The following is a 25,158-nucleotide window of genomic DNA, read 5'->3' as shown; positions in this document are numbered from 1 at the left end:
CTGTAATAACAGTCTGGTCAGAGAGGTGCTGTTTAGTCTGTAATAACAGTCTGGTCAGAGAGGTGCTGTTTAGTCTGTAATAACAGTCTGGTCAGAGAGGTGCTGTTTAGTCTGTAATAACAGTCTGCTCAGAGAGGTGCTGCGTAGTTTAGTCTGTAATAACAGTCTGGTCAGATAGGTGCTGTTTAGTCTGTAATAACAGTCTGGTCAGAGAGGTGCTGTTTAGTCTGTAATAACAGTCTGGTCAGAGAGGTGCTGTTTAGTCTGTAATAACAGTCTGGTCAGAGAGGTGCTGTTTAGTCTGTAATAACAGTCTGGTCAGAGAGGTGCTGTTTAGTCTGTAATAACAGTCTGGTCAGAGAGGTGCTGTTCAGTCTGTAATAACAGTCTGGTCAGAGAGGTGCTGTTTAGTCTGTAATAACAGTCTGGTCAGAGAGGTGCTGTTTAGTCTGTAATAACAGTCTGGTCAGAGAGGTGCTGTTTAGTCTGTAATAACAGTCTGGTCAGAGAGGTGCTGTTTAGTCTGTAATAACAGTCTGGTCAGAGAGTAATAACAGTCTGGTCAGAGAGGTGCTGTTTAGTCTGTAATAACAGTCTGGTCAGAGAGGTGCTGTTTAGTCTGTATTAACAGTCTGGTCAGAGAGGTGCTGTTTAGTCTGTAATAACAGTCTGGTCAGAGAGGTGTTGTTTAGTCTGTAATAACAGTCTGGTCAGAGAGGTGCTGTTTAGTCTGTATTAACAGTCTGGTCAGAGAGGTGCTGTTTAGTCTGTAATAACAGTCTGGTCAGAGAGGTGTTGTTCATCTGTAATAACAGTCTGGTCAGAGATGCTGTTTAGTCTGTAATAACAGTCTGGTCAGAATGCTGTTTAGTCTGTATAACAGTCTGGTCAGAGAGGTGCTGTTTAGTCTGTAATAACAGTCTGGTCAGAAGGTGCTGTTTAGTCTGTAATAACAGTCTGGTCAGAGAGGTGCTGTTTAGTCTGTAATAACAGTCTGCTCAGAGAGGTGCTGTTTAGTCTGTAATTACAGTCTGGTCAGAACTGTTTAGTCTGTAATATTCTGGTCAGAAGGTGCTGTTTAGTCTGTATAACAGTCTGGTCAGAGATGCTGTTTAGTCTGTATTAACAGTCTGGTCAGAGAGGTGCTGTTTAGTCTGTATAACAGTCTGGTCAGAGAGGTGTTGTTCAGTCTGTAACAACAGTCTGAGAGAGGTGCTGTTTAGTCTGTATAAATCTGGTATTGCTAGAACACTGACTGATCTGTATAAAGTCTGGTATGCTGTTTAGTCTGTAGTCTGGTCAACACTGTAATAACAGTCTGGTCAGAGAGGTGCTGAGTCTGTAATGTCTGGTCAGAGAGGTGCTGTTTATTGTAATAACAGTCACTGACTGATCTGATGCTGTTTAATGTAATAACAGTCTGGTCAGAGCACTGACTCTGCTCAGATGCTGTTTATCTGTAAAGTCTGGTCAGAGAGGTGCTGTTTAGTCTGTAATAACAGTCTGGTCAGAGAGGTGCTGTTTAGTCTGTAATAACAGTCTGGTCAGAGAGGTTGCAGAGAACACTGTTTACTGATGATGAATACTGATAAATTATATTCTAGAATCACTGACTGAAATATATTAAATGATATTCTAGAACACTGACTGATCTGATAAATTATATTCTAGAACACTGACTGATCTGATAAATGGTATTCTAGAACACTGACTGATCTGATAAATTGTATTCTAGAACACTGACTGATCTGATAAATTGTATTCTAGAACACTGACTGATCTGATAAATGGTATTCTAGAACACTGACTGATCTGATAAATGGTATTCTAGAGCACTGACTGATCTGATAAATGATATTCTAGAGCACTGACTGATCTGATAAATTATATTCTAGAACACTGACTGATCTGATAAATTATATTCTAGAACACTGACTGATCTGATAAATTATATTCTAGAACACTGACTGATCTGATAAATGGTATTCTAGAGCACTGACTGATCTTATAAATTATATTCTAGAACACTGACTGATCTGATAAATGGTATTCTAGAGCACTGACTGATCTGATCAATTATATTCTAGAACACTGACTGATCTGATAAATGGTATTCTAGAACACTGACTGATCTTATAAATTATATTCTAGAACACTGACTGATCTGATAAATTATATTCTAGAACACTGACTGATCTGATAAATGGTATTCTAGAGCACTGACTGATCTGATAAATTATATTCTAGAACACTGACTGATCTTATAAATGGTATTCTAGAACACTGACTATAAATTATATTCTAGAACACTGACTGATCTGATAAATTATATTCTAGAACACTGACTGATCTGATAAATTATATTCTAGAACACTGACTGATCTTATAAATTATATTCTAGAACACTGACTGATCTGATAAATTATATTCTAGAGCACTGACTGATCTGATAAATTATATTCTAGAACACTGACTGATCTGATAAATTATATTCTAGAACACTGACTGATCTGATAAATTATATTCTAGAGCACTGACTGATCTTATAAATTATATTCTAGAACACTGACTGATCTGATAAATTATATTCTAGAGCACTGACTGATCTTATAAATTATATTCTAGAACACTGACTGATCTGATAAATTATATTCTAGAACACTGACTGATCTTATAAATTATATTCTAGAACACTGACTGATCTTATAAATTATATTCTAGAACACTGACTGATCTTATAAATTATATTCTAGAACACTGACTGATCTGATAAATTATATTCTAGAACACTGACTGATCTTATAAATTATATTCTAGAACACTGACTGATCTTATAAATTATATTCTAGAACACTGACTGATCTGATAAATTATATTCTAGAACACTGACTGATCTTATAAATTATATTCTAGAACACTGACTGATCTTATAAATGATATTCTAGAACACTGACTGATCTTATAAATTATATTCTAGAACACTGACTGATCTTATAAATTATATTCTAGAACACTGACTGATCTTATAAATTATATTCTAGAACACTGACTGACCTGATAAATTATATTCTAGAACACTGACTGATCTTATAAATTATATTCTAGAACACTGACTGATCTGATAAATTCTATTCTAGAACACTGACTGATCTGATGAATGATATTATAGAACACTGACTGATCTGATGAATGATATTATAGAACACTCTGATAAATGGTATTCTAGAACACTGACTGATCTGATCAATTATATTATAGAACATGGACTGATCTCATAAATGATTGAACACTGACTGATCTGATCAATTATATTATAGAATCAAATCAAATGTATTTATATAGCCCTTCGTACATCAGCTGATATCTCAAAGTGCTGTACAGAAACCCAGTCTAAAACCCCAAACAGCAAGCAATGTAGGTGTAGAAGCACGGTTGCTAGGAAAAACTCCATAGAAAGGCCAGAACCTAGGAAGAAACCTAGAGAGGAACCAGGCTATGTGGGGTGGCCAGTCCTCTTCTGGCAGTGCCGGGTGGAGATTATAACAGAACATGGCCAAGATGTTCAAATGTTCATAAATGACCAGCATGGTCAAATAATAGGTCTGGGACAGGTAGCACACCCCTGACTGATCTGATAAATGATTTTATAGAACACTGACTTATCTCATAAATTATATTCTAGAACACTGACTGATCTGATAAATTCTAGAACACTGACTGAACTAATAAATTATATTATAGAACACTAACTGCTGTGAGAAATGTGGAAGACCTTTCGTAAAGTACTGTAGGGTGTGTGTGTGTGTGTGTGTGTGTGTGTGTGTGTGTGTGTGTTTTTGTGTGTGTGTGTTGTACGTCTATAAGCGAGTGTTACTGTATGTTTTGTAAGAACTGTGTGTGTGTGTGTGTGTGTGTGTGTGTGTGTGTGTGTGTGTGTGTGTGTGTGTGCGTGCGTGCGTGCGTGCGTGCGTGCATGTGTGTGTGTGCACGTGTAAGAAACTAGGTCAGCATTGGGATATGACACATCCCCCTGGAAAGAGATATGTGAAAATCCGAGAGGGTGCAGAGAGGAGAGGGCTGAGGTGAGAGGAGAGGAGAGAGGAGGAGAAGATAGGGCTGAGGAGAGAGGAGGAGAGGATAGGGCTGAGGAGAGGAGAGGATAGGGCTGAGGAGAGAGGAGGAGAGGATAGGGCTGAGGAGAGAGGAGGAGAGGATAGGGCTGAGGAGAGAGGAGGAGAGGATAGGGCTGAGGAGAGAGGAGGAGAGGATAGGGCTGAGGAGAGAGGAGGATAGGATAGGGCTGAGGAGAGAGGAGGAGAAGATAGGGCTGAGGAGAGAGGAGAGGATAGAGGAGGAGAAGATAGGGCTGAGGAGAGAGGAGGAGAGGATAGGGCTGAGGAGAGAGGAGGATAGGATAGGGCTGAGGAGAGAGGAGGATAAGATAGGGCTGAGGAGAGAGGAGAGGATAGAGGAGGAGAAGATAGGGCTGAGGAGAGAGGAGGAGAGGATAGGGCTGAGGTGAGAGGAGAGGATAGAGGAGGAGAAGATAGGGCTGAGGAGAGAGGAGGAGAGGATAGGGCTGAGGAGAGAGTAGGAGAGGATAGGGCTGAGGAGAGAGGAGGAGAGGATAGGGCTGAGGAGAGAGGAGGAGAGGATAGGGCTGAGGAGAGGAGAGGGCTGAGGTGAGAGGAGAGGAGAGAGGAGGAGAGGATAGGGCTGAGGAGAGAGGAGGAGAGGATAGGGCTGAGGAGAGAGGAGGAGAAGATAGGGCTGAGGAGAGAGAGGAGAGAATAGGGCTGAGGTGAGAGGAGAGGAGAGAGGAGGAGAAGATAGGGCTGAGGAGAGAGGAGGAGAGGATAGGGCTGAGGAGAGAGGAGGAGAAGATAGGGCTGAGGAGAGGAGAGGGCTGAGGTGAGAGGAGAGGAGAGAGGAGGAGAAGATAGGGCTGAGGAGAGAGGAGGAGAGGATAGGGCTGAGGAGAGAGGAGGAGAGGATAGGGCTGAGGAGAGAGGAGGAGAGGATAGCCTGAGGAGAGGAGAGGGCTGAGGTGAGAGGAGGAGGAGAGAGGAGAAGATAGGGCTGAGGAACGAGGAGGAGGAGGAGAGGATAGGGCTGAGGAGAGAGGAGGAGAGGATAGGGCTGAGGAGAGAGAGGAGGAGAAGAGGAGAAGATAGGGCTGAGGAGAGAGGAGGAGAGGATAGGGCTGAGGAGAGAGTAGGAGAGGAGAGGGGAGGAGAGATAGGGCTGAGGAGAGAGGAGAGGATAGAGGGAGGAGAAGATAGGGCTGAGGAGAGAGGAGGAGAGAGAGAGGGAGGAGAAGATAGGGCTGAGGAGAGAGGGGAGAGAGATAGGGCTGAGGAGAGAGGAGAGGATAGGGCTGAGGAGAGAGAGGAGAGGGCTGAGGAGAGGATAGGGCTGAGGAGAGAGAGGAGAGGATAGGGCTGAGGAGAGAGGAGAGGATAGGGCTGAGGAGAGAGGAGAGGATAGGGCTGAGGAGAGAGGAGAGGATAGGGCTGAGGAGAGAGGGAGAGGATAGGGCTGAGGAGAGGGCTGAGGAGAGAGGAGGATAGGGCTGAGGAGAGAGGAGGAGAGGATAGGGCTGAGGAGAGAGGAGAGGATAGGGCTGAGGAGAGAGGAGGAGAGGATAGGGCTGAGGAGAGAGGGGGAGAAGATAGGGCTGAGGAGAGGAGGAGAGGAGAGAGGAGGAGAGGATAGGACTGAGGAGAGAGGAGAGGATAGGGCTGAGGAGAGAGGAGGAGAGGATAGGGCTGAGGAGAGAGGAGAGGATAGGGCTGAGGAGAGAGGAGGAGAGGATAGGGCTGAGGTGAGAGGAGAGGAGAGAGGAGGAGAAGATAGGGCTGAGGAGAGAGGGGGAGAAGATAGGGCTGAGGAGAGAGGAGGAGAGGAGGAGAGGAGAGAGGAGGAGAGGATAGGACTGAGGAGAGGATAGGACTGAGGAGAGGAGAGGGCTGCCACAATCAGTGGTAGCAGAGAGAGGGAAAAACAGCTATTCAGATGACTACACAAATCATTGGGACATTCAGAGATAAAACATCTACAACCACTATCTCTTCATAAAGTATAATTACATAAAACTACAGCAAACACTACATTTTGGATAAAGGTTTGTGGCCCTGGTTTGGCTGTTAGTCTGTTGAGGTGATAATTGACATCTCCCTCCTGCTCTGTCCTCCAATGTGATCCTGGTTGTGTCAAGGTCAATGAAATGTAATTTATAAAGGCATTTGTACATGAGCAGTCATCACAAAGTGCTTAACAGATACCCAGGATAAAACCCCCAAAGAGCAAGACATGTCTACTTCCAAACTTATGGTGAGGATGATGAGGATACACAGGTTTATATATATGTTATATATATCTTATCTGAGATATGCATAGGTTTATATAAAAATATATATTATTTTGGTTCTCTTGACATATACACAAGAACCAGGCCATGAGGTCGAAGAAATTGTCCAGAGAGTTCCGAGACAGGATTGTGTCGAGGCACAGATCTGGGGAAGGGTACCAAAACAATGTCTGCAGCATTGAAGATCCCCTTAAATGGAAGAAGTTTGGAACCAGTAAGACTCTTCCTAGAGCTGGCCGCCCGGCCAAACTGAGCAACCGGGAGAGAAGGGCCTTGGTCAGGGAGGTGACCAAGAACCCGATGGTCACTCAGAGAGCTCCAGAGTTCCACTGGCAGCATCCACTCCTCAGTAAAAGGCACATGACAGCCCGCTTGGAGCTTGCCAAAAGGCACCTAAAGATTCCCAGACCATGGAAAATTAGACTCTGTGGTCTGACTAAACCAAGATAGGACTCTTTGGCCTGAATGCCAAGCGTCACATCTGGAGGAAACCTGGCACCATCCCTACGGTGAAGCATGGTGGTGGCAGGGATGTTTTTTCAGGGGCAGGGACTGGGAGACTAGTCAGGATCGAGGCAAAGAAGAAGTACAGATCCTTGAAAACATGTTCCAGAGCGTTCAGGACCTCAGACTGGGGCGAAGGTTTTACCTTCCAACAGGACAATGACCCTAAACACACAGCCAAGACAATGGAGGAGAGGCTTCAGGACAAGTCTCTGAATGTCCTTCAGTGTCCCAGCCAGAGCCTGGACTTGAACCCGATCGAACATGTCTGGAGAGAACTGAAAATAGCTGTGCAGCGACGCTCCCCATGCAACCCGACAGAGGTTGAGAGGATCTGCAGAGAAGAATGGGAGAAACTCCCCAAATACCGGTGTGCCAAGCTTGTAGCGTCATACCCAAGAAAACTTGATGCTGTAATCGCTGCCAAAGGTGCTTCAACAAAGTACTGAGTTAAAGGGTCTGAATACTTATGTAAATGTGATATTTTCAAGTTTATATTTGTAATAGATTTTCAAACATTTTTTTTTTTTAAACAGTTTTTGCTTTGTCATTATTGGGTATTGTCTGTAGATTGATGAGGGGGAAAAACTATTTAATATATTTTATAATAGGGCTGTAAATAACAAAATGTTTACATTACAGTTGTATGAGATACACAGGTTCATATACAGTGCCTTGCGAAAGTATTCGGCCCCCTTGAACACCAGGTGTTAGAATGGCCAAGTCAAAGTCCAAACCTGAATCCAATCGAGAATCTGTGGAAAGAACTGAAAACTGCTGTTCACAAATGCTCTCCATCCAACCTCACTGAGCTCGAGCTGTTTTGCAAGGAGGAATGGGAAAAATGTCAGTCTCTCGATGTGCAAAACTGATAGAGACATACCCCAAGCGACTTACAGCTGTAATCGCAGCAAAAGGTGGCGCTACAAAGTATTAACTTAAGGGGGCTGAATCATTTTGCACGCCCAATGTTTCAGTTTTTGTTAAAAAAGTTTGAAATATCCAATAAATGTCGTTCCACTTCATGATTGTGTCCCACTTGTTGTTGATTCTTCACAAAAAAATACAGTTTTATATCTTTATGTTTGAAGCCTGAAATGTGGCAAAAGGTCGCAAAGTTCAAGGGGGCCGAATACTTTCGCAAGGCACTGTAAATATATATATTATATTCTGTAGCTTCTCAGAGTGAACCAACGAGTGTCCTCCACTTCCCTTCTGTTATACACACTTGTCTATCTGAGGTATAATTTGGTGTTTGAAGCAAACCATTGTGGATCCTCTCTCTTTGACCAAACAATTATAGTCAAATCAGCAGTGATTTGACTGAGACCTTGAAGAGGAATGGAAACACTTCAGGAAGTATATCTAAGCCCTAGATTTCCATTCCCCTTCAAAGGTTATCATTTATCCAAACACACACAACGGAAGAATCATGTTCTCATCATCTACACTAAACACAACCAGACCTACACACTAAACACAACCAGACCTACACACTAAACACAACCAGACCGCCACACTAAACACAACCAGACCTACACACTAAACACAACCAGACCTACACACTAAACACAACACAACCTACACAAACACAACCAGACCTCTACACTAAACACAACCAGACCTACACACTAAACACAACCAGACCTACACACTAAACACAACCAGACCTACACACTAAACACAACCAGACCTACACACTAAACACAACCAGACCTACACACTAAACACAACCAGACCTACACACTAAACACAACCAGACCTACACACTAAACACAACCAGACCTACACACTAAACACAACCAGACCTACACACTAAACACAACCAGACCTACACACTAAACACAACCAGACCTACACACTAAACACAACCAGACCTACACACTAAACACAACCAGACCTACACACTAAACACAACCAGACCTACACACTAAACACAACCAGACCTACACACTAAACACAACCAGACCTACACACTAAACACAACCAGACCTACACACTAAACACAACCAGACCTACACACTAAACACAACCAGACCTACACACTAAACACAACCAGACCTACACTAAACACAACCAGACCTAACACTAAACACAACCAGACCTACACACTAAACACAACCAGACCTACACACTAAACACAACCAGACCTAAACACAACCAGACCTAACACTAAACACAACCAGACCTACACACTAAACACAACCAGACCTACACACTAAACACAACCAGACCTACACACTAAACACAACCAGACCTACACACTAAACACAACCAGACCTACACACTAAACACAACCAGACCTACACACTAAACACAACCAGACCTACACACTAAACACAACCAGACCTACACACTAAACACAACCAGACCTACACACTAAACACAACCAGACCTACACACTAAACACAACACAACCAGACCTACACACTAAACACAACCAGACCTACACACTAAACACAACCAGACCTACACACTAAACACAACCAGACCTACACACTAAACACAACACAACCAGACCTACACACTAAACACAACCAGACCTACACACTAAACACAACCAGACCTACACACTACACACAACCAGACCTACACACTACACACAACCAGACCTACACACTAAACAACAACAAGCTAAACCATGAAGAGGTACATTATTTCCTTCCCTGAGGAACTAAAAAAAGCTGTCAGACAGACAGACAGGCAGACAGGCAGACAGACAGATAGGCAGACAGGCAGGCAGGCAGGCAGGGCAGACAGGCAGGCAGGCAGACAGACAAATAGACATACAGACAGACAGACAGACAGACAGACAGACAGACAGACAGACAGACAGGCAGACAGACAGGCAGACAGGCAGACAGGCAGGCAGGCAGGCAGGCAGACAGACAGACAACCAGACAGACACTGTAGTTTGTCCTTTGCAGCGTACTGAGGTGAAGCTTGATTGGTGCCGCAGAATTCTATGGCACGTTATTTAACCTTTCTAGCGGCAGGGGTTCCGCTAGCGGAACATTCTGCTGAAAAGGCAGCGGGCGAAATTCAAAAATTATTTTTAGAAATATGTTACAAGTCCAATACATCAAATGAAAGATAAACATTGTGTCAATCTACCCATCATGTTCAATTAAAAAAATGCTTTACAGCAAAAGCACCACATATGATTATGCTAGATAACCGCCAAGTCGAAAAAAACACACAGCCATTTTTCCAGCCATAGGAGTCACAAAAAGCAGAAATATCTGGTTCCTTGGGACGTCCCTACCCTAACCTTTACCTAACCACCAGCAGGGGTCACTGTTATGCAGAGTCAATACCCATCCCCTCTCTCTCAGCTCTCTTTTTTCTCTCTCAGCTCTCTTTGCTCTCTCTCTCAGCTCTATTTTCTCTCTCTCTCTCAAATCTCTTTTCTCTCTCAGCTTTCTTTTCTCTCTCTCTCAGCTCTCTTTTCTCTCTCAGCTCTCTCTCTCAGCTCTCTTTTCTCTCTCTCTCTTTTCTCTCTCTCTCTCTCTCTCGCTCTCTCTCTCTCTCAGCTCTCTTTTCTCTCAGCTCTCTTTTCTCTGTCTCTCAGCTCTCTTTTTTTCTCTCTCTCAGCTCTCTTTTCTCTCAGCTCTCTTTTCTCTCTCTCTCAGCTCTCTTTTCTCTCTCAGCTCTCTTTTTTTCTCTCTCTCAGCTCTCTTTTCTCTCTCTCTCTCAGCTCTCTTTTTCTCTCTCTTTCTCTCTCTCTCTCTCTCTCTCTTTCTCTCTCTCTCTCTCTCTCTCTCTCTCAGCTCAGTTTTCTTCCTCCTCAAGCTGCACAACCCTCAGAGTCAGATCAACATCATACCAGACTTTAACGGGGGGTGTCCCTGAAGGACTGCGAGCTGTTTTCATTTAGCAGAGTAAGCAACTTTACTGAATTTCATGACATGATTCTATTAATCACCAATGCTTTTCCCCTAACAATCACAATTATGAATGTGAGTCGAGATCCTTCAATCACCTTAAAAATAGCCCACAAGTTGTGTTAAAGGAGTATGCATTCAAGTGACCTATCAGAGTGTTGCTTTACTTCCTCGTCATATCTATGGATGAATTCACCTACATATCGTATGGCCAATCTGAAGGAATTGGCTGTATAATAATAAAATAGAAATACATGGCAAGGCCTGTCCACGGTCCGGGAACCCAGTACAGTGCTCTACCAGAAAGATGCTGATGCTGCTGAAAACAGGGAGGGGACAACTCTCACTCCTACACCTCACAGGTCAGAGGTTAGCTTAATGTATGGTATCCCAAATAGCTTTTTTTGGGGGGGGGGGCTAAGGTACATAGTTGATCTCCATCTCAGAAAATGTCCGTACGAAAGGACTAAGTCAGCGTGCTGTTGGGCTCTTCTTCTCTGGGCTTCCTGTGACATCATCATGTGTCAGAGAGGCTAAAGCAGCGCCACTGGGCAGCAAATACACCAACTGCATTTCACACGGAGTTTATTGAGCTGTGGTGGCAGGAATGGATCCAACCTGATATTTACTGACCACCGTGCACCCTTGTAAAGAGAAGGTGGGAGGAGGAGGGACCGTATTATCTACGAGAGATACTCTGACAAACGTCTCTGATCTACAGGGGGCTTACGGAAGACACATGAACAGGAATGTGGGAATGTTAGAGAGGGCCTGTCAGCAGTTTGGGGCCAGGGGCCAACGCGTTCACTGTGCCCTGCAGTCTGTGTGATAGGAACATGTATCAGAGGTCACTGTGTTCTCTGAGCCCTGCAGTCTGTGTGATAGGAACATGTATCAGAGGTCACTGTGTTCTCTGAGCCCTGCAGTCTGTGTGATAGGAACATGTATCAGAGGTCACTGTGTTCTCTGAGCCCTGCAGTCTGTGTGATAGGAACATGTATCAGAGGTCACTGTGTTCTCTGAGCCCTGCAGTCTGTGTGATAGGAACATGTATCAGAGGTCACTGTGTTCTCTGAGCCCTGCAGTCTTACTGATTAGTGTGATGTAAGAAACAAAGAGGGGAGGGGGGGTCTCCTTGTGTTTCTCCAACCTCTCCTCTCCTCCCTATTCCTTCTCCCCCTTCTCCCTCCTCTTTTTCTCCCTCATGTCCTCCCTCTCTCCACTCCTCCCTCCTCCCTCCCTCCTCTCCTCCCCTCTTCTTTCTCCCCCTTATCCCTTCTATTTTTCTCCCTCATGTCCTCCCTCCTCTCTCCCCATGCCTCCCACTCTCTCCTATGCCTCCTCCTCCCATGCCTCCCCCTCTCTCCCATGCCTCCCCCCACGCCTCATCCTCCTCCTCCCATGCCTCCACCTCACATGCCTCCCCCTCCCATGCCTCCTCCTCCCATGCCTCCTCCTCCCATGCCTCCCCCCGCCTCATCCTCCTCCCATGCCTCCACCTCCCATGCCTCCTCCTCCCCCATGCCTCCCCCCACGCCTCATCCTCCTCCTCCCATGCCTCCACCTCACATGCCTCCTCCTCCCATGCCTCCACCTCACATGCCTCCCCCTCTCTCACATGCCTCCCCTCTCTCACATGCCTCCTCCTCCCACGCCTCATCCTCCTCCTCCCCCATGCCTCCCCCACGCCTCATCCTCCACCTCCCATGCCTTCTCCTCCCATGCCTTCTCCTCCCATGCCTCCTCTTCCCACGCCTCATCCTCCACCTCCCATGCCTTATCCTCCCATGCCTCCTCCTCCCATGCCTTCTCCTCCCATGCCTCCTCCTCCCATGCCTCCTCCTCCCATGCCTACTCCTCCCATGCCTACTCCTCCCATGCCTCCACCTCCCATGCCTCCTCCTCCCATGCCTTCTCCTCCCATGCCTTCTCCTCCCATGCCTTCTCCTCCCATGCCTCCTCCTCCCATGCCTCCTCCTCCCATGCCTTCTCCTCCCATGCCTTCTCCTCCCATGCCTCCTCCTCCCATGCCTTCTCCTCCCATGCCTTCTCCTCCCATGCCTCCTCCTCCCATGCCTCCTCCTCCCATGCCTACTCCTCCCATGCCTTCTCCTCCCATGCCTCCTCCTCCCATGCCTTCTCCTCCCATGCCTCCTCCTCCCATGCCTCCTCCTCCCATGCCTTCTCCTCCCATGCCTCTTCCTCCCATGCCTCCCCCACGCCTCATCCTCCTCCTCCCATGCCTCCTCCTCCCATGCCTCCTCCTCCCATGCCTCCCCCACGCCTCATCCTCCTCCTCCCATGCCTCCTCCTCCCATGCCTCCCCCACGCCTCATCCTCCTCCTCCCATGCCTCCACCTCACATGCCTCCTCCTCCCATGCCTCCCCCACGCCTCATCCTCCTCCTCCCATGCCTCCTCCTCCCATGCCTCCCCCACGCCTCATCCTCCTCCTCCCATGCCTCCTCCCTCCCATGCCTCCCCCCACGCCTCATCCTCCTCCTCCCATGCCTTCTCCTCCCATGCCTCCTCCTCCCATGCCTCCCCCCACGCCTCATCCTCCTCCTACCATGCCTCCTCCTCCTATGCCTCCTCCTCCCATGCCTCCTCCTCCCATGCCTCATCCTCTTCCTCCCATGCCTCCCCCCACACCTCATCCTCCTCCTCCCCCCATGCCTCCCCCACGCCTCATCCTCCTCCTCCCCCCACGCCTCATCCTCCTCCTCCCCCCATGCCGCCCCCACGCCTCATCCTCCTCCTCCTCCCCATGCCTCCACCCCACGCCTCATCCTCCTCCTCCCCCCACGCCTCATCCTCCTCCTCCCATGCCTCCCCTCTCTCCCATGCCTCCCCCACGCCTCATCCTCCTCCTCCTCCCCCATGCCTCCCCCCTCACGCCTCATCCTCCTCCTCCTCCCATGCCTCCCCCACGCCTCATCCTCCTCCTCCCATGCCTTCTTCTCCCATGCCTCCTCCTCCCAATCCTCCCCCATGCCTCATCCTCCTCCTCCCATGCCTCCTCCTCCCATGCCTCATCCTCTTCCTCCCATGCCCCCCACGCCTCATCCTCCTCCTCCCCCCCATGCCTCCCCCACGCCTCATCCTCCTCCTCCCCCACGCCTCATCCTCCTCCTCCCCCATGCCCCCCCCCACGCCTCATCCTCCTCCTCCCCCATGCCTCCACCCCACGCCTCATCCTCCTCCTCCCCCCACGCCTCATCCTCCTCCTCCCATGCCTCCCCTCTCTCCCATGCCTCCCCCCACGCCTCATCCTCCTCCTCCTCCCCCATGCCCCCCCACGCCTCATCCTCCTCCTCCTCCCCCCATGCCTCCCCCCACGCCTCATCCTCCTCCTCCTCCCATGCCTCCCCCACGCCTCATCCTCCTCCTCCCATCCCTTCTCCTCCCATGCCTTCTCCTCCCATGCCTTCTCCTCCCATGCCTCCTCTTCCCACGCCTCATCCTCCACCTCCCATGCCTTATCCTCACATGCCTCCTCCTCCCATGCCTTCTCCTCCCATGCCTCCTCCTCCCATGCCTCCTCCTCCCATGCCTCCACCTCCCATGCCTTCTCCTCCCATGCCTTCTCCTCCCATGCCTTCTCCTCCCATGCCTTCTCCTCCCATGCCTTCTCCTCCCATGCCTCCTCCTCCCATGCCTCCTCCTCCCATGCCTTCTCCTCCCATGCCTTCTCCTCCCATGCCTCCTCCTCCCATGCCTTCTCCTCCCATGCCTTCTCCTCCCATGCCTCCTCCTCCCATGCCTCCTCCTCCCATGCCTACTCCTCCCATGCCTTCTCCTCCCATGCCTCCTCCTCCCATGCCTTCTCCTCCCATGCCTCCTCCTCCCATGCCTCCTCCTCCCATGCCTTCTCCTCCCATGCCTCTTCCTCCCATGCCTCCCCCACGCCTCATCCTCCTCCTCCCATGCCTCCTCCTCCCATGCCTCCTCCTCCCATGCCTCCCCCACGCCTCATCCTCCTCCTCCCATGCCTCCTCCTCCCATGCCTCCCCCCCGCCTCATCCTCCTCCTCCCATGCCTCCACCTCACATGCCTCCTCCTCCCATGCCTCCCCCACGCCTCATCCTCCTCCTCCCATGCCTCCTCCTCCCATGCCTCCCCCACGCCTCATCCTCCTCCTCCCATGCCTTCTCCTCCCATGCCTCCTCCTCCCATGCCTCCCCCCACGCCTCATCCTCCTCCTACCATGCCTCCTCTCCTCCTATGCCTCCTCCTCCCATGCCTCCTCCTCCCATGCCTCATCCTCTTCCTCCCATGCCTCCCCCCACACCTCATCCTCCTCCTCCCCCCCATGCCTCCCCCACGCCTCATCCTCCTCCTCCCCCTCCGCCTCATCCTCCTCCTCCCCCCCATGCCCCCCACGCCTCATCCTCCTCCTCCCCCATGCCTCCACCCCACGCCTCATCCTCCTCCTCCCCCCCGCCTCATCCTCCTCCTCCCATGCCTCCCCTCTCTCCCATGCCTCCCCCCACGCCTCATCCTCCTCCTCCCCCCCCATGCCTCCCCCACGCCTCATCCTCCTCCTCCTCCCATGCCTCCCCCACGCCTCATCCTCCTCCTCCCATGCCTTCTTCTCCCATGCCTCCTCCTCCCAATCCTCCCCCACGCCTCATCCTCCTCCTCCCATGCCTCCTCCTCCCATGCCTCCTCCTCCCATGCCTCATCCTCTTCCTCCCATGCCCCCCCCCACGCCTCATCCTCCTCCTCCCCCCATGCCTCCCCCCCGCCTCATCCTCCTCCTCCCCCATGCCTCCACCCCACGCCTCATCCTCCTCCCCTCCCCCACGCCTCATCCTCCTCCTCCCATGCCTCCCCTCTCTCCCATGCCTCCCCCCACGCCTCATCCTCCTCCTCCCCCCCATGCCCCCCCACGCCTCATCCTCCTCCTCCTCCCCCATGCCTCCCCCACGCCTCATCCTCCTCCTCCTCCCATGCCTCCCCCCACGCCTCATCCTCCTCCTCCCATGCCTTCTCCTCCCATGCCTCCTCCTCCCATGCCTTCTCCTCCCATGCCTTCTCCTCCCATGCCTCCTCTTCCCACGCCTCATCCTCCACCTCCCATGCCTTATCCTCCCATGCCTCCTCCTCCCATGCCTTCTCCTCCCATGCCTCCTCCTCCCATGCCTTCTCCTCCCATGCCTCCTCCTCCCATGCCTCCACCTCCCATGCCTTCTCCTCCCATGCCTCCTCCTCCCATGCCTTCTCCTCCCATGCCTTCTCCTCCCATGCCTTCTCCTCCCATGCCTCCTCCTCCCATGCCTCCTCCTCCCATGCCTTCTCCTCCCATGCCTTCTCCTCCCATGCCTCCTCCTCCCATGCCTTCTCCTCCCAGGCCTTCTCCTCCCATGCCTCCTCCTCCCATGCCTCCTCCTCCCATGCCTACTCCTCCCATGCCTTCTCCTCCCATGCCTCCTCCTCCCATGCCTTCTCCTCCCATGCCTCCTCCTCCCATGCCTCCTCCTCCCATGCCTTCTCCTCCCATGCCTCTTCCTCCCATGCCTCCCCCCACGCCTCATCCTCCTCCTCCCATGCCTCCTCCTCCCATGCCTCCTCCTCCCATGCCTCCTCCTCCCATGCCTTCTCCTCCCATGCCTCTTCCTCCCATGCCTCCCCCCACGCCTCATCCTCCTCCTCCCATGCCTCCTCCTCCCATGCCTCTTCCTCCCATTCCTCCCCCACGCCTCATCCTCCTCCTCCCATGCCTCCTCCTCCCATAACTCCTCCTCCCATGCCTCCCCCCCACGCCTCATCCTCCTCCTCCCATGCCTCCTCCTCCCATGCCTCCTCCTCCCATGCCTCCCCCACGCCTCATCCTCCTCCTCCCACGCCTCACCCTCCTCCTCCCATGCCTCCTCCTCCCATGCCTCCCCCACGCCTCATCCTCCTCCTCCCATGCCTCCACCTCACATGCCTCCTCCTCCCATGCCTCCCCCCACGCCTCATCCTCCTCCTCCCATGCCTCCTCCTCCCATGCCTCCCCCACGCCTCATCCTCCTCCTCCCATGCCTCCTCCTCCCATGCCTCCCCCACGCCTCATCCTCCTCCTCCCATGCCTTCTCCTCCCATGCCTCCTCCTCCCATGCCTCCCCCCACGCCTCATCCTCCTCCTACCATGCCTCCTCCTCCTATGCCTCCTCCTCCCATGCCTCCTCCTCCCATGCCTCATCCTCTTCCTCCCATGCCTCCCCCACACCTCATCCTCCTCCTCCCCCATGCCTCCCCCCACGCCTCATCCTCCTCCTCCCCCACGCCTCATCCTCCTCCTCCCCCCATGCCCCCCCACGCCTCATCCTCCTCCTCCCCCCCATGCCTCCACCCCACGCCTCATCCTCCTCCTCCCCCCACGCCTCATCCTCCTCCTCCTCCCATGCCTCCCCTCTCTCCCATGCCTCCCCCACGCCTCATCCTCCTCCTCCTCCCCCATGCCTCCCCCCACGCCTCATCCTCCTCCTCCTCCCATGCCTCCCCCCACGCCTCATCCTCCTCCTCCCATGCCTTCTTCTCCCATGCCTCCTCCTCCCAATCCTCCCCCACGCCTCATCCTCCTCCTCCCATGCCTCCTCCTCCTATGCCTCCTCCTCCCATGCCTCCTCCTCCCATGCCTCATCCTCTTCCTCCCCCATGCCCCCCCCACGCCTCATCCTCCTCCTCCCCCCATGCCTCCCCCCACGCCTCATCCTCCTCCTCCCCCATGCCCCCCCACGCCTCATCCTCCTCCTCCCCCATGCCTCCACCCCACGCCTCATCCTCCTCCTCCCCCCACGCCTCATCCTCCTCCTCCCATGCCTCCCCTCTCTCCCATGCCTCCCCCCCACGCCTCATCCTCCTCCTCCTCCCCCATGCCCCCCCCACGCCTCATCCTCCTCCTCCTCCCCCCATGCCTCCCCCCACGCCTCATCCTCCCTCCTCCTCCCATGCCTCCCCCACGCCTCATCCTCCTCCTCCCATGCCTTCTTCTCCCATGCCTCCTCCTCCCATGCCTCCCCCCACGCCTCATCCTCCTCCTCCCATGCCTCCTCCTCCTATGCCTCCTCCTCCCATGCCTCCTCCTCCCATGCCTCATCCTCTTCCTCCCATGCCCCCCCACGCCTCATCCTCCTCCTCCCCCATGCCTCCCCCACGCCTCATCCTCCTCCTCCCCCACGCCTCATCCTCCTCCTCCCCCATGCCCCCCCGCCGCCATCATCCTCCTCCTCCCCCCATGCCTCCACCCCACGCCTCATCCTCCTCCTCCCCCCCACGCCTCATCCTCCTCCTCCCATGCCTCCCCTCTCTCCCATGCCTCCCCCTACGCCTCATCCCCCTCCTCCTCCCCCCATGCCTCCCCCACGCCTCATCCTCCTCCTCCCCCCATGCCTCCCCCACGCCTCATCCTCCTCCTCCTCCCATGCCTCCCCCCACGCCTCATCCTCATCCTCCTCCTCCCCCCCCATGCCTCCCCCCCCACCGTGATCATGCCATGGTTCGCAGGCTCACGTGTCCAGTTAGCTGATCATATTCTCTGGGATGCAGAACATCCTTTGGCCTTTGGCTGAAAACTTCCACTCAGTAGAAATCTATATAATATAGGCCTATGGTAAGTCAATATACATATTATAAATGCAAAACATTTATTAAACACGGTCTTAGGGAGGCGGAGAGGGAGAGAGAGGGAGGGAGGCGGAGAGGGAGAGGTAGAGGGAGGGAGGAGGAGAAGGAGCGAGAGGGAGGGAGGGAGAGAGGAGAGAGGAAGGCAGGGAGGGAGATAAGAGGGAGGGAGGGAGGAGGAGAGGGAGAGAGAGAGAGCGAGGGAGGGAGGGAGAGAGGAGGAAAAGGAGAGGGATGAGGGAGGGAGGGAGGAGGAAGGGAAGAGAGGGAGAGAGAAGGGGGAGTGAGGGAGGGAAAGAGAGAGGAGGAGGAGAGAGAGAGAGAGAGAGAGAGAGAGAGAGAGAGAGAGAGAGAGAGAGAGAGGAGAGAGAGAGAGAGAGAGAGAGAGAGAGAGAGAGAGAGAGAGAGAGAGAGAGAGAGAGAGAGAGAGAGAGAGAGAGAGAGAGAGAGAGAGAGAGAGAGGGAGGGAGGGAGAAAGAGAGAGAGCATATCATTGCACCATGTTTACATGTGCTTTACACTACAAGGTTCCCAGTATGGCCTTCCAGAAACACTCGAACTTCAGGTCAACACCATCATTTGAAAGGTCATCAACAGTGCATGATGTGACAGAGTTTATTAAATATGGTCTTCGTGATGTTAGGAAGAATCATACCAGGACAAAAACACAAAGTGAGGATTTTGGGGATGTGCTGACAGGGAGTCGTCGTAAAACATGTTCTGGTCAGTTTCAACACAAAGTGACCAGAGGGAGGGAGGGAGGGAGAGAGAGAGAGAGAGAGAGAGAGAGAGAGGAGAGAGGGAGGGAGGGAGGGAGAAAGAGAGAGAGAGAGAGAGAGAGAGAGAGAGAGAGGGAGAGAGAGAGAGAGAGAGGGAGATAAAAGAGAGAGCGAGTGAGTGAATGAGTGAGTGAGTGAGTGAGTGAGTGAGTGAGTGAGTGAGTGAGTGAGTGAATGTGAGAGTGAGTGAGTGAGTGAGATTGAGAGAGGGAGGGAGGGGGATGGTTGGAGAAAGAGAGAGAGGGAGAGAAAGACAGAGAACAAGGGAGAGTGAGAGACCGAGAGAGAGGGAGAGAAAGAGAGAAACAGAGACAGAGGGATAGAGAGAGAGGGAGAGTCTCCTCCAGATGGAACTGGGGTTAGTAGCTATGGGTCTATAGTCTCCTCCAGATGGAAGGGGGTTAGTAGCTATGGGTCTATAGTCTCCTCCAGATGGAATGGGGTTAGTAGCTAGGGGTCTATAGTCTCCTCCAGATGGAACTGGGGTTAGTAGCTATGGGTCTATAGTCTCCTCCAGATGGAATGGGGTTAGTAGCTATGGGTCTATAGTCTCCTCCAGATGGAACTGGGGTTAGTAGCTATGGGTCTATAGTCTCCTCCAGATGGAATGGGGTTAGTAGCTATGGGTCTATAGTCTCCTCCAGATGGAATGGGGTTAGTAGCTAGGGGTCTATAGTCTCCTCCAGATGGAATGGGGTTAGTAGCTATGGGTCTATAGTCTCCTCCAGATGGAATGGGGTTAGTAGCTAGGGGTCTATAGTCTCATCCAGATGGAATGGGGTTAGTAGCTAGGGGTCTATAGTCTCCTCCAGATGGAATGGGGTTAGTAGCTATGGGTCTATAGTCTCCTCCAGATGGAATGGGGTTAGTAGCTATGGGTCTATAGTCTCCTCCAGATGGAATGGGGTTAGTAGCTATGGGTCTATAGTCTCCTCCAGATGGAACTGGGGTTAGTAGCTAGGGGTCTATAGTCTCCTCCAGATGGAATGGGGTTAGTAGCTAGGGGTCTATAGTCTCCTCCAGATGGAATGGGGTTAGTAGCTAGGGGTCTATAGTCTCCTCCAGATGGAATGGGGTTAGTAGCTAGGGGTCTATAGTCTCCTCCAGATGGAATGGGGTTAGTAGCTAGGGGTCTATAGTCTCCTCCAGATGGAACTGGGGTTAGTAGCTATGGGTCTATAGTCTTCTCCAGATGGAATGGGGTTAGTAGCTAGGGGTCTATAGTCTCCTCCAGATGGAATGGGGTTAGTAGCTATGGGTCTATAGTCTCCTCCAGATGGAACTGGGGTTAGTAGCTAGGGGTCTATAGTCTCCTCCAGATGGAATGGGGTTAGTAGCTAGGGGTCTATAGTCTCCTCCAGATGGAATGGGGTTAGTAGCTAGGGGTCTATAGTCTCCTCCAGATGGAATGGGGTTAGTAGCTAGGGGTCTATAGTCTCCTCCAGATGGAATGGGGTTAGTAGCTAGGGGTCTATAGTCTCCTCCAGATGGAACTGGGGTTAGTAGCTATGGGTCTATAGTCTTCTCCAGATGGAATGGGGTTAGTAGCTAGGGGTCTATAGTCTCCTCCAGATGGAATGGGGTTAGTAGCTAGGGGTCTATAGTCTCCTCCAGATGGAACTGGGGTTAGTAGCTAGGGGTCTATAGTCTCCTCCAGATGGACTCCTCCAGATGGAATGGGGTTAGTAGCTAGGGGTCTATAGTCTCCTCCAGATGGACTCCTCCAGATGGAATGGGGTTAGTAGCTAGGGGTCTATAGTCTCCTCCAGATGGAACTGGGGTTAGTATATGGGGGTCTATAGTCTCCTCCAGATGGATCTGGGGCAGTATCTGGGGTCTATAGTCTCCTCCAGATGGAATGGGGTTAGTAGCTATGGGTTGAGCAGTTCAACATAATCTCTCCCTTCACTGGCAAATGTCACTCAAGCTCAGCGCCAACACAAACCATCATCCAGCTTAGCCTCAGTCCAATTTAAGGGAAAGACAGAGGAGATATTAACCAGCAGCCATGACATCTCTGAATGTTTCTTCCACAATAGAGATCAAAGTCAGACTGGGAGGATCAGAGTAATTATATGTCCTTAAGCCCTGGTGACGTAAAAAGACTCCATCTCTCTCTCTCTCCCTCCCTCTCTCTGTCTCTGTCTCTCTCTCTCTGTTTCTTTCTCTCACTCACACACACACACACACACACACACACACACACACACACATCACACAAACCAGCCAACTGAAAGAGCATAACGGGTCATTCCCACCAATGGGGAGAGAGAAACGGGTCAGTCCAGCCAATCAGAGTTACCATAATGACGCTGAGTTGTCCATGAATATGCCCAAACTTCATGGTGATTTTCTTCAGTGTTTCCGCTGCAGTAATTAAACTGTAGGGGGGAGACTGAAGCTAAATGTGATGAGACAGATTTACATTTTTTCATCGAGCAAGAGTAGTGGCAACCAGGGAAAGTTTTGGATGGGGGGGGGCATGAAGGGGTGTCTGGGGGGGGGGGGGGGGGGGCGTTTTACCCTGGGTGGCAGTTTACCCCAAGTTACCCTAACATGTAGGCCTACATTATATTAAAAATCCTACAATGTGATTTTCTGGATTTTTATTTATTTTTTCTCTCTCATTTTGTCTGCCATAGTTGAAGTTGTACCTATGATGAAAATTACAGGCCTCTCTCATCTTTTTAAGTGGGAGAACTTGCACACTTGGTGGCTGACTAAATACTGTTTTGCCCCACTGTGTATCCACTACGCTGCATCAGTTGGGCTGCAGGAGATAATGCTTATTGCTAATCATTTACCAATATGTTGTTGGGCTCTTGTCAAGAGGTGAACATTTCTGGAGTCATAATGTTATTTTGGAATAAAATGTATTTTTAAAAAGAAATTAGAATCAAACTACTAATTAAAAACATTAATATTATTATTAAACAAATATATATATATTTATTTTTGAGAAAACACTGGATCTCTGTAACACTGTAATAAAATCCTGTGTGGTGTGTGGGTCTGAGGTGCAATGTATTAAAATAAAACAAATGATGATTAACTGGTGAGCGATGTCAAAATATAAATGTTTTACAATTATAATAAATCCACATTTTTGGGATTGAACCAATCTATACATGGTCTAAAATGTGGATTTTTATTTACACCAACAGATGAACATTGATTAAGTCTGTCATAAGTAGATTTAGCAGCGCAGTGCGGTTCTGGGGAATGTTATGGACATGTCATGACATGGGGTCAACCAGATTGGGCCATGATAAAGACGAAGTTGACAGATTTAGCTTTCCCCACTAATCTGGTTTTTATATCGTTTCTGTGTTATGTTGACGTCATTAAGGGCGTGAAAGCATTGGTAGCTGTTGCAGCAGGAAAATAAACAGGAAAACAGATTAAACTAAAAGGGTGGAAACGGTTTAATAACGCTGGGTTGGGGGCGAGGGACGAGAGCAGGGATGCTGGGTTGGGGGCGAGGGACGAGAGCAGGGACGCTGGGTTGGGGGCGAGGGACGAGAGCAGGGACGCTGGGTTGGGGGCGAGGGACGAGAGCAGGGAAGATCAGAAACTATTTAATAACGCTGGGTTGGGGGCGAGGGACGAGAGCAGGGACGCTGGGTTGGGGGCGAGAGCAGGGACGAGGGTTGGGGGCGAGCAGGGACGCTGGGTTGGGGGCGAGGGACGAGAGCAGGGAAGATCAGGGGTTTACGCTGGGTTGGGGGCGAGGGACGAGGGACGCTGGGTTGCAGGGACAGGGAAGCTGGGTTGGGGCAAGGGACGAGAGCAGGGAAGTGTGTGTGTGTGTGTGTGTGTGTGTCATGTAGCTATACTGTATCAGTCTAGTAAGTTGTTTCTATTTAATTTAAACCCACCACAACATTTTGGGGGACTAAACAATTTATATAATTAAAATGATTATTTATTATTATTTAGTTTTATTTATTTATTTCCTTGTCTTTTTTTTATTTTAATGCCATCGACAGCCGTTACAAATAACCATCCCACAATAGGGAAGTTGGAGCTAAAGATTCTCCCTCCCTCTCCCTCTCATGGTCCTCCAGAACACCCTCTCATGGTCCTCCAGGTCCTCCAGAACAACCTCTCATGGTCCTCCCTCTCCCTCTCATGGTCCTCCAGAACACCCTCTCATGGTCCTCCCTCTCAAGGTCCTCCAGAACACCCTCTCATGGTCCTCCCTCTCCCTCTCAAGGTCCTCCAGAACAACCTCTCATGGTCCTCCCTCTCCCTCTCATGGTCCTCCAGAACACCCTCTCATGGTCCTCCAGAACACCCTCTCATGGTCCTCCAGAACACCCTCTCATGGTCCTCCAGAACACCCTCTCACGGTCCTCTAGAACACCCTCTCACGGTCCTCCAGAACACCCTCTCACGGTCCTCCAGAACACCCTCTCACGGTCCTCCAGAACACCCTCTCACGGTCCTCCAGAACACCCTCTCATGGTCCTCTAGAACACCCTCTCACGGTCCTCTAGAACACCCTCTCACGGTCCTCCAGAACACCCTCTCACGGTCCTCCAGAACACCCTCTCACGGTCCTCCAGAACACCCTCTCACGGTCCTCCAGAACACCCTCTCACGGTCCTCTAGAACACCCTCTCACGGTCCTCCAGAACACCCTCTCGCGGTCCTCCAGAACACCCTCTCACGGTCCTCCGGAACACCCTCTCACGGTCCTCCGGAACACCCTCTCAGAACACCCTCTCACGGTCCTCTAGAACACCCTCTCGCGGTCCTCCAGAACACCCTCTCGCGGTCCTCCAGAACACCCTCTCGTGGTCCTCTAGAACACCCTCTCATGGTCCTCCAGAACACCCTCTCATGGTCCTCCAGAACACCCTCTCATGGTCCTCCAGAACACCCTCTCATGGTCCTCCAGAACACCCTCTCATGGTCCTCCCTTTCATGGTCCTCCAGAACACCCTCTCATGGTCCTCCCTCTCCCTCTCATGGTCCTCCAGAACACCCTCTCATGGTCCTCCAGAACACCCTCTCATGGTCCTCCAGAACACCCTCTCATGGTCCTCCAGAACACCCTCTCATGGTCCTCCAGAACACCCTCTTATGGTCCTCCAGAACACCCTCTTCAGCCCAAGCAAACAGGAAATACATACGAAAAAAAAACTGGAATAAACACAGCTAAACAAACAAAAGAACCAATCAGGAGCACCGTTCCTTCATGGGAGGAAACCATGCCTCTCTCCGTGTGATATGTGGTCCCATTGACCAGTAATATAGTGTATAACCATTGACCAGTAATATAGTGTATAACCATTGACCAGTAATATAGTGTATAACCATTGACCAGTAATATAGTGTATAACCATTGACCAGTAATATAGTGTATAACCATTGACCAGTAATATAGTGTATAACCATTGACCAGTAATATAGTGTATAACCATTGACCAGTAATATAGTGTATAACCATTGACCAGTAATATAGTGTATAACCATTGACCAGTAATATAGTGTATAACCATTGACCAGTAATATAGTGTATAACCATTGACCAGTAATATAGTGTATAACCATTGACCAGTAATATAGTGTATAACCATTGACCAGTAATATAGTGTATAACCATTGACCAGTAATATAGTGTATAACCATTGACCAGTAATATAGTGTATAACCATTGACCAGTAATATAGTGTATAACCATTGACCAGTAATATAGTATAACCATTGACCAGTAATATAGTGTATAACCATTGACCAGTAATATAGTGTATAACCATTGACCAGTAATATAGTGTATAACCATTGACCAGTAATATAGTGTATAACCATTGAACAGTAATATAGTGTATAACCATTGACCAGTAATATAGTGTATAACCATTGAACAGTAATATAGTGTATAACCATTGAACAGTAATATAGTGTATAACCATTGAACAGTAATATAGTGTATAACCATTGACCAGTAATATAGTGTATAACCATTGAACAGTAATATAGTGTATAACCATTGACCAGTAATATAG

General features: G+C 50.4%; 1 protein-coding gene and 1 pseudogene across 1 annotated transcript; one reads left to right on the top strand and one right to left on the bottom strand.

Moving 5' to 3' along the window:
- The window catches only part of LOC115126846 (lipoma-preferred partner homolog), a 582,609-nt pseudogene that overhangs the window by 223,529 nt on the left and 333,922 nt on the right, over positions 1-25,158 (bottom strand).
- LOC135564374 (basic proline-rich protein-like) lies at positions 13,840-24,311 on the top strand. Its single transcript, XM_065009414.1, has 7 exons — positions 13,840-14,118; positions 14,247-14,630; positions 14,991-15,129; positions 15,687-16,457; positions 16,651-16,748; positions 22,602-22,941; positions 23,212-24,311. Exons 1-7 carry the CDS (start codon positions 13,840-13,842, stop codon positions 24,309-24,311), a joined length of 3,111 nt encoding a protein of 1,036 aa, XP_064865486.1.

The sequence above is a fragment of the Oncorhynchus nerka genome, linkage group LG24 (genome assembly GCF_034236695.1).
Source record: "Oncorhynchus nerka isolate Pitt River linkage group LG24, Oner_Uvic_2.0, whole genome shotgun sequence".
Lineage (NCBI taxonomy): Eukaryota > Metazoa > Chordata > Actinopteri > Salmoniformes > Salmonidae > Oncorhynchus > Oncorhynchus nerka.
Note: the sequence above shows the minus strand (reverse complement) of the source record. Positions and strands in the feature narration are given on the sequence as shown.